This window comes from Olea europaea, unplaced genomic scaffold (assembly GCF_002742605.1).
Source record: "Olea europaea var. sylvestris unplaced genomic scaffold, O_europaea_v1 scaffold1691, whole genome shotgun sequence".
Taxonomy (NCBI): domain Eukaryota; kingdom Viridiplantae; phylum Streptophyta; class Magnoliopsida; order Lamiales; family Oleaceae; genus Olea; species Olea europaea.
Window position 1 is genome coordinate 127813 of NW_019234592.1, and position 15029 is coordinate 142841.

Below are 15029 nucleotides of genomic sequence, written 5' to 3' on the forward strand. Positions count from 1 at the left end.
TAGTGAGGAAATAATGAGAACCAAACAGGGGCTCAGCCTTGTTTGACTTCTATTGTTTTAAGATTCATTTTTTAAAAATTCATTTTTAACTATACATTCTAACAATAAAATATTTTGTACGTAAATCAAAATTTTCTACTTTTTAACCACATATATATATTTTTAAAAATTTACTATTATAAAACTCTTTTTGATGAAATAATAGGCATCAAATAGAGGGTTAATTAAGATTAATTTACCAGGATTGTTTGACTTCCATTATTTTAAAATTCATTTTCAATCATACATTCTAACAATAAAATATTTTGTACGTAAATCAAAAATTTTCTACTTCTTAACCACACATTTTTAAAAAATTCACTATTATAAAACTCTTTTTGATGAAATAATCGATGTCAAACTGAGGTTTAATTTATAACACCATATATCATTTTATACAATTTCAATATTACAGCTAAATAATTACATTATTGTAAATTTGAACTCCAACCTTCAATTTTTTATTTTTTGCAACTTTTAAAACTCTAGTGTGTGTTTTAGTTTACGTGAACTTTGAGGGACTAAAATAGAAATTTCCCAAAATTATTATACAGGGCGCAAACAGAAATTGAAGCGAATAGTAAAGGGGGAGAAGAAGCTGTATCCTGGACACAAACATTCATTAGGAAATTCCACTGTATTATTTGATTGATTTAACAAAGCCTTGATCTGCAGAGCTCGAATTTATACTAGATCCATTGGAACCCTCGGATTTTGGGTCGATTCGAACCAAAGTCCCGACCCCTTTTTGCACGGCATTTCTTGTCTGCAGAACCAGTTACTTAAGCTGTGTTGAATTTATTGATTTTTATATATCAGATCCATTGTTTAGTCACTAGCAATAGATTGGAAGTTCGAAAAAAATGCTGCGGTTAAGGGCGTTTCGTCCAACGAATGATAAGATCGTGAAGATTCAATTCCACCCGACGCACCCGTGGCTCGTTACAGCCGACGCATCGGATCATGTTTCCGTTTGGAATTGGGAACATCGCCAGGTCGTATTTTTTAGTTCGTTTTTATACTTTTTTGGGTTTTGATTTCATGGGTTTTGAATGGGTTGATTGGTTTTTGGATATGTTGGAAATTAGTTGGTTTTGTATTTTCAGAATGTTTGTTTGGTTATTGATCGATATTTTTTGTTTATAATGTGTTCTTTCAGGTGATTTATGAGTTGAAAGCTGGGGGTGTGGACGAGAGGCGTTTGGTTGGTGCCAAGTTAGAGAAGCTGGCTGAGGGCGAGTCAGGTGACTATTGCACTTTGCAAAATTACACATGCGTTGCTTGTTCAATTTGTATATCTATGTATGTTCACCTATTGAGACATCTACTATAGATAAGAATAATAAAAAATCTCAACTGAAGGGTTGTTAATGGATTCCTTCAGCCCTAGTGTTTTGTTTCATGTCCGATCTATCATTATGAATAGGGAAATCCATTTAGTGTAATTACTGGGGGGTAAAAATGAATGTCCTGTGGCACACATCCTGATTACTAGGGCACATCCAATGCTTGGAGATGCAACTTTGTGATGAGGTTTCTTCGAGAAGGGAATTTGGATGTGAGGGAGTGCCATAATTTTCTTGGGCATATGACAGTTCTAGAGTCTCTGACTGTTCATTTTGTGTTAGGAATCTGTTTACTTTGTGAGGGAAATCTTAGTGTGCTGTTTTTCACTCGAGTCTATTTTCCCAAGGCCATTTACTTTAAAAGCGCAATCTTTGTGGTAAATAATATATATATTTTTGGTACTGTCTGAATTGATTCTTTTTGGTAGTGAAGGCATTGCTAATATTATATCTGTTGTCCTTTTATTTTGTTTATAAGAGCTGAGAGGAAAACCCACTGAAGCTATACGGGGTGGGAGGTATAACTACATCCTTGCCTTTTGACATATTTGCAACCTTCATTGCTTCTTTTTGTTAAAGCTGAGACTGGTTTATGGCACATGGTTCTAGTGTTAAACAGGTTAGCTTTTATGATGATGACGTACGCTATTGGCAACTTTGGCGCAATCGTTCTGCTGCTGCTGAAGCTCCACCTGCTGTGAATAATGTCACCTCAGCTTTTAGTTCTCCTGCTCCATCAACAAAAGGACGCCATTTTCTGGTCATATGTTGCGAGAATAAAGCTATTTTTCTAGATTTGGTAACTATGCGTGGCCGTGATGTACCAAAGCAGGATCTGGACAATAGATCACTTTTATGGCAAGTCTTGAATCTATGTACCTTTTGAGTTAATTTTTATGCATTACGTATAAAAATTACTTTTCCCTGGTGCTTACTTGATGCATGTATTTCTGTTTGTATAAAAGGTCCAATGTTTATTAATTTCTCTGAAGACTGCTCAAAAACAATATTCTATTAAATTCTAGCTGCTTAAGTAGTGCTCCTTGCCATCTGACACCGTGATTCTTGCACTTGATAAAGATGGAGATTCCTTCTGCTGCTTGATCTTAGATTGGTGAATAGAGTTCTGCATACGAAGACAGAGTAGTTTACTTTGAAGAATTGATGACTAAATTGGATGACCTCGAGAGAACTGCCTCGTCCTATACGTTTCTTATACTATCCAAAAGTTTAAATGATATATTTACCACAACTCAGCTGTTTTCATTATTCAAACATATTGAATTTATCATATAAAAGATTGTGATGTTAGCTCTGGAATTGGCCTGAAGTGTTTAAATAACTTGGGCTTTAGAAATCTTGTTTTGTTGGTTTCTGGTTTGCCGCATCTAGAAGTGACATTATATATGATTTGTCTAGGGTGTTAAATGGAAATAGGTCCCCTTGGTGTTGGCCTAGATACAGGAGAAAACGAATTAAAATGGTCATTGTTTCTATGGCCCAACCTCCTAAAGGTCATTTGGGTTTGTTTTTAGGATATAGTTTGAAAATATCAATTGCATTTTCTTTGCTGTCAATTTTTTAAAAATTATGCCTGTTTAAGATGAAAAACTTATTTTAAATGCTTATAGCTTCCAAAGAAATTTCAAAGACTGTTTTCGTCTGGCTGTTGATGGAGATGAAAGCTTATGTACGAGTTTCTATCATAGTTTTTGACTTTGTGGCAATAAAACTATTATCATATTTTAATTACATCTCAAAGAAGGATCAACTGCCTTGACTAAGTATTTTTTTATATCTGCAGCATGGAGTTTCTATGCAGATCGGCTACTAGTGATGGTCCTCTCGTGGCATTTGGTGGATCGGATGGTGTGATTAGAGTTCTTTCAATGATAACTTGGAAGGTCTCTTATTTATATTATTTTGGTGTTCATTGTTTTACTATTCAAGTTGCATCTCAAATTCCAAGCAACAGAATTAAGGGAAAGCTTTCATTTTATGACTGCAGCTTGCTCGAAGGTACACAGGAGGTCATAAGGGATCAATTTCTTGTTTGATGACCTTCATGGCGTCTACTGGTGAGGTAGGTCTGACTTATACTATATTTCATAGTTTTGTATGTGAAAATGTGTTTGGCATGGTTATCAATTGCAAGCTGATATCTTTCTCATCTAGTTTTTTCGGAACCAGAAGTTTTATAATCTAACTGAAAATGATAATTAATGATTTTAAGTGAAGTTGTAATTTTGATAATAAATTAGTTGGTTCGTATGCATTTCACATGTGCACCTTCTGGTGGATGGTTAGGTGTTTGTTGAGAAAATGGGGAAACTTCCTTTGCCTTGTGTTTGGAAAGCAAAAACAGTTGATAACTGGCTGAGCGCTTGGTGTAGAAGTTAGGGGTGGTTGGTTTTAGGGAATTAAATGGTGTCATGTGGGGTTTTTTGTTTTAGCCCAATATCATTTACGATGTCTTACAAGGAGCATAGAATTTCTAGTGGGTGGCATTTCAAAGTGCCTGTAAGCACCTTACTTTGAAGATTAACTTGTTAATTGTTATTATAAATTTGGTCTTAGTTAACATAGGATTCGGTTTTTTTGTTTAATTTGCTGAGAGGCACTACTTAATTTCTTTTCCACCTCCTTGTGCTATTTCACATTGAGGCATCAGCCAGGAATGAGAGAAATGGATTAAGAGTCTATTTATTTGATTTTAGAACACATGATTGACAACTGAATGAAGCTTGAAAATTTTTATAACATAGATGAAGAGTCGATACACCATTCTCTGAGAACATCTTTCTCCAGAACTTTTTATTAAAGGCATGTTTGAGTCCCATTATGTCCCCATTAAAATGAAAAATATGACTGTTATCCGTCACATCAAGCCACCATATTTGACTTTTTATCTCTTGTGTAGGGCCTATAACGGATATATTTTTCATTCTCATTTTTTCAATAATGTGGCTCAAACGGGGGCTAAGAGAAGAATTTGTATCTTGCCAATGACGAGCATAAAGTATACACATGATACATGTCGTGTTAATTTAACCATATTTTGTAATGTTGATTCATTTCTAATTTGTGTTCTTCCTCATACTAGCTTTGCAGTTTGCTTGGCGACTTTATAGTTAGTAATCTGTAGGAAGCGATATATTTCTTAAAAGTTATTAATAATGTCATGAAAATCAAGGATTTAGCTTAGAAAATTGCAGTTGTTTTTCTTAAGATCTGTGATAAAGTCAAGGTTGTTATCACAACCTTGTTGGAGACTATTTAATTATTCTCGAGGTATGTAACATATCTGAAGGCCCCCTTATAATCCTTTTATTTGGCAAGAAATTGGATCACTTAGCAATAGAAATATACTGGTGCACTGAAGGTTGAGAATAATCTTTTCTTCTTCTTTTAATGTAGTAATCATCTACTTAATTTGGCAAAGATGACATTAAATATGTTGCAGAAAAGTGGTCGCTCTTACTCCAGCCCTGCACTCCCTTACCAGGGTATGGAAGGATGCTAAATCCTACACTCGTGGATGAAGAGAGTATGAATCGACTATGCTTAGAAGTTAGAATAGATTTATCTTGTCATGACTAATTACAGATAAGCAAACTTAGCCTAGTTTAGTGACCTATGCTATGATACTTTTTCTTCCCCCCAGTAGTACAGTCGTCTACCGAATTGCTTTTTATCGAACAAATTAACTTTTTCCGATATAACAAGTGCCTAAAATTCAGTTTTCTACTTGGATTACCATGAAACTTATAGAAGGAGATTAAACTACTATGAAAATGGATGTCCCTGCAAAGAAGCAATGGATTGACGCCACCCTCTTCTCGGGATATGATGTTTTCCATAAGTGTGTGTCAGCGCTCTCTGTTCCAAGAAAGTCAAATAAAACTTGTGTTAAGTATGGCACCAAATTGGAGAAATGGGAAATTGTTGGTTACAGAAATCTAAGGTGACCAATATATTGCTAATATTTTGAGTTTTGATAGTCAGCTCTATAATAATGGAAGTCCAGGCTGTAGAAAGTTCAGGATCAGAGCAAGATTCATATTTTTCATAATTCCATCAATTGCAGTAAATTTTTATTGAATTATTAATGGTTATAAAATCTCAATTGTGTACTGAATGTGGCTTGTATGAGCATGAGTACATTTGCTCAAATGCAAGTATATGATAATTCCACATTATCATTGTCTTTCTAGAGTACTTTTTGTGTGATTCTCGTTGCCTTTTCGGGTATTTTTTGTTTTCTTTTGTGAGTAGCATGCTATATGACATCCTTTGCATCTCGTTGAAATAGATGATGACAATAGAATGTAAGATAATCTCATATCTAGGATGATTAATTTTCTCCTCAATACAATGAAATCTCTATAACCCGAAACTGCAAATATATTTATGTGGCAAAGTAAAAATACATAATCAATTTCTTTGTTTTCTTTTTGTTTTTCAGTCTCTCATTCACCTGTCTTCTTTGAATTTGTCACAGGCACTCTTGGTTTCTGGTGGTAGCGATGGCTTGCTTGTACTTTGGAGTGCAGACCATGGTCAAGATTCTCGAGAACTTGTTCCTAAACTGAGCTTAAAAGTAACTATCTTCTTGTTTGTTCAGTATTTCTCCGTACACTTTATTTACTTCTTATGACATTTCTAAGCTCTTAGTATATGCTAAATTAAGAGCATTCTTCCTCCGCATTGTTCTGTTCATTTTGATGTTATATTTAATGGCCTTTTGCCCTTCCAATGATATTATAAGGCACATGATGGTGGGGTTGTTGCTGTCGAGCTTTCTCGAGTGGTTGGTACTGCACCCCAGCTTATTACAATTGGTGCAGACAAAACTTTAGCCATCTGGGACACAATTTCTTTCAAGGTTTCCGATTCATTCTGAATTAATATATTAAATCTATAATGAACCTCTGTTTTCTAACCTCTTTCTTCTCACTTTAGGAACTGCGCAAAATAAAACCTGTTTCCAAATTAGCTTGTCATAGTGTGGCATCTTGGTGCCACCCTCGAGCACCAAATCTTGACATCTTGACATGTGTTAAAGATTCTCATATATGGTATACATACTCTCTCTCCACGTGCAAGTTTTACGTAGTGTCCATCCACTTATTCTGATTTTTTTGTAAATGAGCAACGAGATACTTTGAGCTAAAGTATGCAAGTTTAGAACAAGAATGACGTAACTCAAGATCCATTTTGCATATTCTTGTTTGAGGGGAATGTGAATTTCTATTGAATCCTGTACAGGGCTATTGAGCATCCCACTTATTCAGCTCTTACGAGGCCATTATGTGAACTCTCGTCACTGGTCCCACCACAATTACTTGCATCTCACAAGAAGCTTAGGGTATGAAGATAATACTATCTATTTTTCATTGTTGAAATTCATCTACGGTGAGTGATTATTCTATGATAATTCATATTGGCTATATAGTTAATTTTCTTTGAATTTATATCTAGGTGTATTCCATGGTTGCACATTCTCTGCAACCCCATCTCGTTGCTACTGGAACCAACATTGGCATCCTTGTATGTGAATTTGATGGAAAATCACTTCCACCTGTAGCTCCACTGCCAACACCACCAGGAAGCCGAGAACACGCTGCTGTATATGTAGTTGAACGGGAATTGAAACTGCTACAGTTTCAATTGTCTAACACTGCTAACCCGGTTCTTGGAAGTAATGGCTCCTTGAATGATGCTGGAAGATTTCGGGGTGACACATCAGAACAACTCAATGTCAAGCAAATAAAAAAGCATATAAGTACTCCTGTCCCCCATGAGTCATACTCAGTCCTCTCTATGAGCAGTTCAGGGAAGTAAGTAGTATTGTGCTTCTGATCTACCAAGTATTGAGCATGATGATCAGAGATATTTTAGCTCAACATTATCATATGAGCCTTATAATGTTTTTAGGAATCTTAGCTATTGAAATCTCCTTTTTGTTGGGCTGTTTCAAGTTTCTTTGGCACTTTCATATTTGTAATTTTTGAAATTGATGATTGGACCATAAAAGTAATTTGATTGATTTTCTCTGTATTTGTTGCAGGTTCCTTGCCATTGTTTGGCCTGATATTCCGTACTTCTCAGTTTACAAGGTCAGTGATTGGTCTATTGTTGATTCAGGCAGTGCAAGGCTTTTGGCTTGGGACACTTGTAGGGACCGTTTTGCTCTGCTGGAATCTGCATTAACTCCCAGAATGCCAATAATCCCAAAAGGCAGCTCATCTAGAAGAGCAAAGGAAGCTGCAGCAGCTGCCGCACAAGCTGCTGCTGCTGCCGCTAGTGCAGCTTCATCTGCCAGTGTTCAAGTTCGTATCCTGCTTGATGATGGAACCTCAAATATATTAATGAGGTCAGTTGGTAGCCGCAATGAACCAGTTATTGGTTTGCATGGCGGAGCACTACTAGGTGTTGCTTATCGAACGTCACGAAGGATTAACCCTGTTGCAGCCACAGCTATTTCAACACAGTCTATGCCCTTGTCAGGATTTGGAAATAGCAGCCTTTCTTCTTTTAGCTCCATGGATGATGGATTTTCTTCACAAAAATCTTCAGCTGAAGTGGTACCTCAGAACTTCCAATTATACAGCTGGGAAACCTTTCAACCAGTGGGAGGTCTTCTGCCTCAACCAGAATGGACAGCATGGGACCAAACTGTTGAGTATTGTGCTTTTGGCTATCAGCAATATATTGTCATATCTTCCTTGCGCCCTCAGTTTCGGTACTTGGGAGATGTGGCAATTCCTTATGCTACTGGGGGTGTTTGGCACCGAAGGCAGTTATTTGTTGCTACACCGACCACCATTGAGTGTGTTTTTGTGGATGCTGGAATAGCACCTATTGACATTGAAACCAAAAAAAGAAAAGAACAGATGAAGCTTAAAGAGGCACAAGCGAGAGCAGTTGCAGAACATGGAGAATTAGCATTGATAGCAGTTGATGCCCAACAAACCACCTCACAAGAAAGGATATTATTGAGACCCCCCATGTTGCAGGTTGTCAGATTAGCTTCCTTTCAGCATGCTCCCTCCATACCTCCATTTTTATCATTGCCTAAACAATCAAAAGTTGATGGTGACGATTCATCAATACCAAAAGAGATAGAAGAAAGGAAAGTCAATGAGGTTGCTGTTGGTGGTGGTGGGGTTGCGGTGGCTGTTACTAGATTTCCAGCAGAGCAGAAACGACCTGTTGGACCACTTGTTGTTGCAGGGGTGAAAGATGGTGTTCTATGGCTAATTGATAGGTACATGTGTGCTCATGCAATATCACTCAGCCATCCTGGTATCCGTTGTCGGTGTCTTGCAGCCTATGGAGATGCTGTTAGTGCAGTAAAATGGGCAAGTAGGCTTGGTAGAGAGCATCATGATGATTTAGCACAATTTATGCTTGGTATGGGATATGCCAACGAAGCACTTCACTTGCCTGGCATATCCAAGAGATTGGAGTTTGACCTGGCAATGCAGAGTAATGATTTGAAAAGAGCCTATCAGTGCCTCCTAACAATGAGCAACAGCAGAGATATAGGACAAGAGGCTCTGGGGTTGGACTTGAATGACATTATGAATTTGTCTTCAAAGAAGGAAAATATTGTGGATGCTGTTCAAGGAGTAGTTAAATTTGCAAAGGAGTTTATGGATCTTATTGATGCTGCAGATGCTACTGGACAAGCTGACATTGCTCGCGAAGCTATTAAGAGGCTAGCTGCTGCAGGTTCAGTAAAAGGAGCTTTAAGAGGTCATGAGTTGAGAGGACTTGCTTTACGCTTTGCAAATCATGGGGAGTTGACAAGGCTTAGTGTACGTGTTCATGTTAAACTTTTTTAGTTTTCAGTCTGTTTTTTATAATGTCTTTGATTCGCACAAATAATTTAGACCTTTATATCTTGCTGCTAACTTTTTTGATGTGAAACTTGATTGTGGTAATCCATGTATGCAACACAATCGAATTGATCCTAATATGATTTTGGTCAGCTATGTAAATCCTATTCCATATTCAGCTCTATCTATATTGACTTCTGTCAAATTTCATTCTTCCATATCTTTAGTTACTTTTATTTCAATTAGGTCTTTAATGTTTCCATCCACTGTGATTTTTTTCTTCTTCATCAACACTATTAATGGTTTTCACTGGATACGGCAACACCTTAAACAATGATTATTGACGCTCTCACTTTCCTATCGCCCTTTAAGGTGTGCAGCCCAAAATATATCATTTTACATGTACACAATTTTGCCATTATTTTGGAGTAGATTGGTCTCAGTAGATGCTTTAGGTGAAAATAAATGAAGGTTTTGCCATCACAGTATGTCTTGATATTGCTACCCTATGAAACTTTTTCTTTAAATTCAGGATGTATTCAGCAAGTTTGGTTGATAGTTAATGTTCTGATATTTGCTGAATGAATCTATGTGCTCATGTATATATTGCTAGTTCTTTTGTAAAGTCAATTATGGATTCTTAAACAAATTGAAGGTATGTTTTGGGTTGATCTTAGATGATCTATGATCTCTCGCCAAGATCAGAAGGGGACTAAAAGCAAAAGGTGAAATTTATGATATGTTAATTGGTGCCTTGGTGACAAGTTTATGGCCCTTGCTATTGCAGTAAGGTTGTAGTTGAAAATGTCTCTCTTGAAGGAAGCGTTACAAGTATGCAACTAAGAGGCATTGAAGTATGAGTTGCAGTTAGGTGTTCACCGATTAGTATCCATATTATCTCGTGGCTGAATAAAAAAAGGGGGAAGGGAAGGGAAAAAACAGCAGCAAAAAGGGAAAATGAAAGGAAAAAAAATGAAAAAAAAAAAAAAAATGGTATAAGAACAAAGAAAGATATTTGCGCCAACTCTAAGACAAAGTAATCTCATTAGATGTTATTAATTTGTTACTTAAACAGATACTGGAATTTTCTGCATTTGAATTTGGTGCTGTTTGCATGATAATTGTATCTATGAAAAATATAATTAACTTATTTTTCTTTTCTTTTCTTTCTTTCTTTTTTTTTCTTTTTTTGACTTGTGACTATGCATGCATCTTTTGCAGAATATGGTGAACAATTTGATTTCAGTTGGTTCGGGACGGGAAGCTGCCTTTGCAGCTGCTCTGTTGGGAGACAATGCACTCATGGAGAAAGCATGGCAGGAGACTGGGATGCTTGCTGAGGCTGTGCTCCATGCTCATGTATGATTTGGTTTAACCTTATTTATATTGCTAAATAATAGCATACAGTCTGACCGGCCTCTTTTTCCTCAGGCTCATGGTCGACCTTCATTAAGGAACTTAGTTCAGGCATGGAACAAGATACTGCAGAAAGAGATGGAGCACACGCCATCCACCAAAATGGATGCTGCAGCTGCATTTTTGGCTTCCCTTGAGGAATCTAAGCTCACAAGCTTGCAAGATGCAGCAAAGAAGCCACCAATTGAGATTCTACCTCCTGGCATGGCGTCATTATATGGTCCGAATCCGGGTCAATCTAATCAGAAAAAACCTGGTCCTGCCATGCAGAATTCGCTGCAGCAACCGGGAAAACAGTTGCTTTTGGAAGGATCTACGACCACACTGCCAAATGCATCTACACCACCAGAGTCAGGTGCTGCACCCACTGCAGAGTCAGGTGCTGCACCCACTGCAGAGTCAGGTGCTGCACCCACTGCAGAGTCAGGTGCTGCACCCACTGCAGAGTCAGGTGCTGCACCCACTGCAGAGTCAGGTGCTGCACCCACTGCAGAGTCAGGTGCTGCACCCACTGCAGAGTCAGGTGCTGCACCCACTGCAGAGTCAGGTGCTGCACCCACTGCAGAGTCAGGTGCTCCACAGAATTCAGAATCAAGGACTCCACCTACACCAGAATCAGGAGCTCCACCTACATCTGAACCTGTTGCTTCGACTCAGGATTCAGTTGCTCCAGCACAATCTGAGCCAGATGCTTCAGTTACCCCCGTCCCAGAGTCAAGTTCTCCAGCTCCTGCTGATGTGAGTGATAAAACTTCAGAAAATCAGAACCAGACATCACCACCGAGTGTTTCAGAACCTAATGGAACTGAGGAAAGTGTCCCATCAGCATCCCAGAGTCCTCTGCCTGGACCAACGACTGCTCATGATGTCCCAAAGCAACCAGATAATCAAGCAACAGCTGTCCGTCCTGAACTCTCATTGATCGACTTCAGTTGACAAGCAAACCTTGACACTACAGTCATATCAGGTGTTTTACCGATGTTCTTTATATGGATATCTGAAACTTGTGCATTCTGTTCCTTTATCATACTAATGAAGCACTACAAATAAATATCGAGACGGGGGAGAGGAAGTTGCATTCTCATATCGCGAGAACCATTGCAACATCTTGACTTTTGATTACCGGAGTTGCTGTTGCACTCTGATGTAGATGGCCTTCACATTTTCCTGTCCTTGACTAGTTTGTGCACTGTTGTCCCTGTCATCTAAGGTGCATTCGTTCTATTTGTTTTAGATTTGTCATCAATTTTCTCACCTGTTTTTTGGTGTAGCATGTTTTTAAAGCATAGTTGACGAAATTGAAATTTATCTAAGATTTTGCGGTTGTACTGTAAGGAAACCGATCGAACTACCCTTTGTTGTGTCTGGTATTTCATAAAAAGTATGTACTTCTATTGTATTTGTTATTCCTACATGTCCGAAAGGTATTAAATGATTCCATTTAACTATAATGCATCTTGGGTTGACATGTAGCTGAGCATGCTTGGCTAAGCTTGAAAAGTTTAGTTGTGACTTGAAAGTTATATGAGTTTTAAAGTTTAATATTTATAATTGTATTTAACTTTTTCACTAAAAAGGGATAAAATTAAGCTTCAAACATAAACTGATAAAAGGAAACAAGAAGAGAATACGCATAAAAAAATGCTCTGACTCTGCACGTAGACACGTCTTTCTACCAAGTCATTAGCTACAAAGCCTAGGATTTTAATGTATAGTGGACGAAGAAGCCATTGAGTTCATGAATTTAACTCTTTTACCAGAAAGAGTTTAATTACTTGGTTGACCTATCCTCACGGCGCATGGGAGTCGTGTGGAATCCGCTTGAATTAAAAATGCCAAAAAATGCATCCCCTTCCCTCCCATGTGAGTGTGCTGTCAGGGACTCCTTGGCAACATAGTATGATTTTTGAGTTCATACGGTAAGACGTGCCGGCGATAGCTATAGGGTGATGAGTTGTGCTTGTATGGTATTATAAACTTCCGAAATGGGATTTATGGCATAGGAATGGGTATTAATTGTTGACGAAATTGGCTACAACAAATTTAAAAAAATAAAAATAATAAAAAATAATCATTTTCGTATATAATTACATAATTTATAAATTATAACGAGATGTAACAAGCCTTAGTGCTTACATAATGTGTAAATAAAAATGATATTTAATTAATTTATAATCTTAGAAAAAGTTTTGTTAAACATAAGTACCGGTAGACATATTTATAATTTATATCAAGATACGTGCACTTGATCGTCTATGAACATGTGGTTCACTTGACTCAAATTTGATGTTGCTCTAACACATAGTTGAATGTAATTTTGAAAAACCAAGAACCTAAATAGAATCGATCCAACTGATATTTATTTAAATTATTATTATTATTTATTATTTAATACGTATAAAAACGAAATAGAGATCTTGAGTTTGCCTAACAAATCTCCACTCAAAAATACAAAATACCTCTGCTTGAAACCATGGGATTATTCTATTAGATCTTTTTAATTGTGTTCACACACTAAAAGTGCAGCCCAAATCGAATAACCCAAGGAATGAATTCCAATTGGGGAATTCCCAAATCAAATAGCCCAAATAATGAAACCCAACAGGACAATTCAGGATAAAGGCTTATATAAGGTTATTAATGAATGCAGTGGAAGTCCATGAACACGGTAATATCATCGCCCAAACTTGCAAGACGCCCAAGATCTGAGCGAATGAAGTGTCTTACAGTCGCCCAGAGTTATGACCCTGTTCTCGCCCAAACCTTCGAATCGCCCAGGATCTTAGCAAACATAATATGTTATGGTTATCCAGAAGTGCAGTTATTAAAGCAGTTATTGAGTAACCTTATCACGTTCCACGATTCAAGGAGTTCAGTTGAAAACGGTTGAACAACAAAGAGTAGTGGCAGCAGTTAGAGACGGCAGTTTCACGACAAGTTAGCCACCATAAAGAAAGTGGGTAGTTATAAAGCAATCAAGCAGTTTCTAAGCGGTTGATCACGAAGAAATGGTTAAGGGAATATAAAAGGAAGAGAAGACAGAGAGTAAAAGGACCCCGAATCAAACACTCTCAAATAGAGAATATGTAATTTCAATTTTCTTAATTTGAACTTAAACATTTCTTTCAGTACTTGGGTGCTTGCGCCCCTTGGAAGCATTCTGTTTAGTTCAAATTGTAAAGTCATCGATAATAGAACACCCCTTTTTGGGACTTTGTCTCAAGAGGTTTGTTCCTTATACAATCGTCTTATCCCTTTTTAATTGTTAGCGACTACCCGTGAGAAACAATTTGGCACGCCCAATGGGACTTTGGTGTTGAAGATACAAAAGGTGAAACAATATGCCTCATAAATTTGATAAGGAAGCAAGTCAGGGAGGAGTCCAATCTGTGATCGAGTGATATGAGGAGCAGCATAGCTCTCCACGAACAAATGGACAGAGTCAGAACAGTCACAGTCGTTACGAGCCAATGACAGAGTTGAGTCCTCGAACCATGCGTGCATTACTTGGAGAACTCACACAGGATGTCGTTGAACAGGTAAATCTACGAAATATTCATAATATGGAAAGATTTACCCAAAATGAGAATGCATATTATGACAACATGGCCAAACAACTGAATACTTTGAACGAAATAATGAATAAGTTGGTAGGCCAAATTTGTCAGCCAACTGTGCCTCTTGCAAATCATTTTCAAACTAGGACAATTGTGGGGCATAATCCCCGAGTCTTAAGTCCAAATCAAGGGGTAGAACCACCTTTTGGTCCCTCTACTTCAAATCAGGGGGATGGTGTAATGCCAAATCAAAATAGTGGCAATGGTACATCTAACTTGGGGAGTAACCTAAACGTAAGAGACAATGTCCTAAATAATGGACAGAATGCCCCACGTGTTAATGATGGAATAAATATTCAGACTAATGGTAACAATGACCCAAATTATGGCAACTTTGTAGCCAACCAAGGACCAAATATTAGGCCTCAAGCAAATCAACCGGTCAACCAACCTGTAGGAATTCCATATGACCCCAATGTCATGTTGAGAAATTAGATTATGGAAATAGTACAGGACCAGATGGCTTTTGGGGTACGTCCTGTCATTAGGCCGACTTACACGAAGTCATATCCTGATTGGGTAGACCAAGCATATCCATGGCTTAGAGGGTATAAAGTACCAGAATTCTCATTATTTACCGGTTTAGGAGAGGTGTCTACTCTAAAACACATAGGGCGATTCACACTGCAAAGTGGTGACGTAACTGATTACCATAAAATGAAGTTGCTTCCTAGTTCATTAACAGGAGTAGCTTTTTCCTGGTTCATCAATTTGCCAGCAAACTATGTCCAAATATGGCAACAATTGGAGCAATTGTTCCACGCTCA

At 37.6% G+C, this 15029-nt stretch overlaps 1 protein-coding gene across 2 annotated transcripts; it reads left to right on the forward strand.

The window, feature by feature from the left end:
• Nucleotides 1–600: 600 nt before the first annotated feature.
• LOC111377627 lies at nucleotides 601–12057 on the forward strand. 2 transcript variants are annotated; one of them, XM_023000752.1, is made up of 15 exons: nucleotides 601–1034; nucleotides 1199–1283; nucleotides 1864–1903; nucleotides 1995–2243; nucleotides 3190–3289; nucleotides 3394–3468; nucleotides 5887–5985; nucleotides 6154–6270; nucleotides 6348–6463; nucleotides 6654–6753; nucleotides 6867–7225; nucleotides 7456–9208; nucleotides 10451–10588; nucleotides 10661–11000; nucleotides 11169–12057. In XM_023000752.1, exons 1-15 carry the CDS (start codon nucleotides 903–905, stop codon nucleotides 11579–11581), a joined length of 4116 nt encoding a protein of 1371 aa, XP_022856520.1. In that variant the 5' UTR covers nucleotides 601–902; the 3' UTR covers nucleotides 11582–12057. The 2 variants fall into 2 exon arrangements, with proteins under 2 accessions (XP_022856520.1, XP_022856521.1); XM_023000753.1 differs by having other exon boundaries at nucleotides 11193–12057.
• The last annotated feature ends 2972 nt before the right edge of the window (nucleotides 12058–15029 follow it).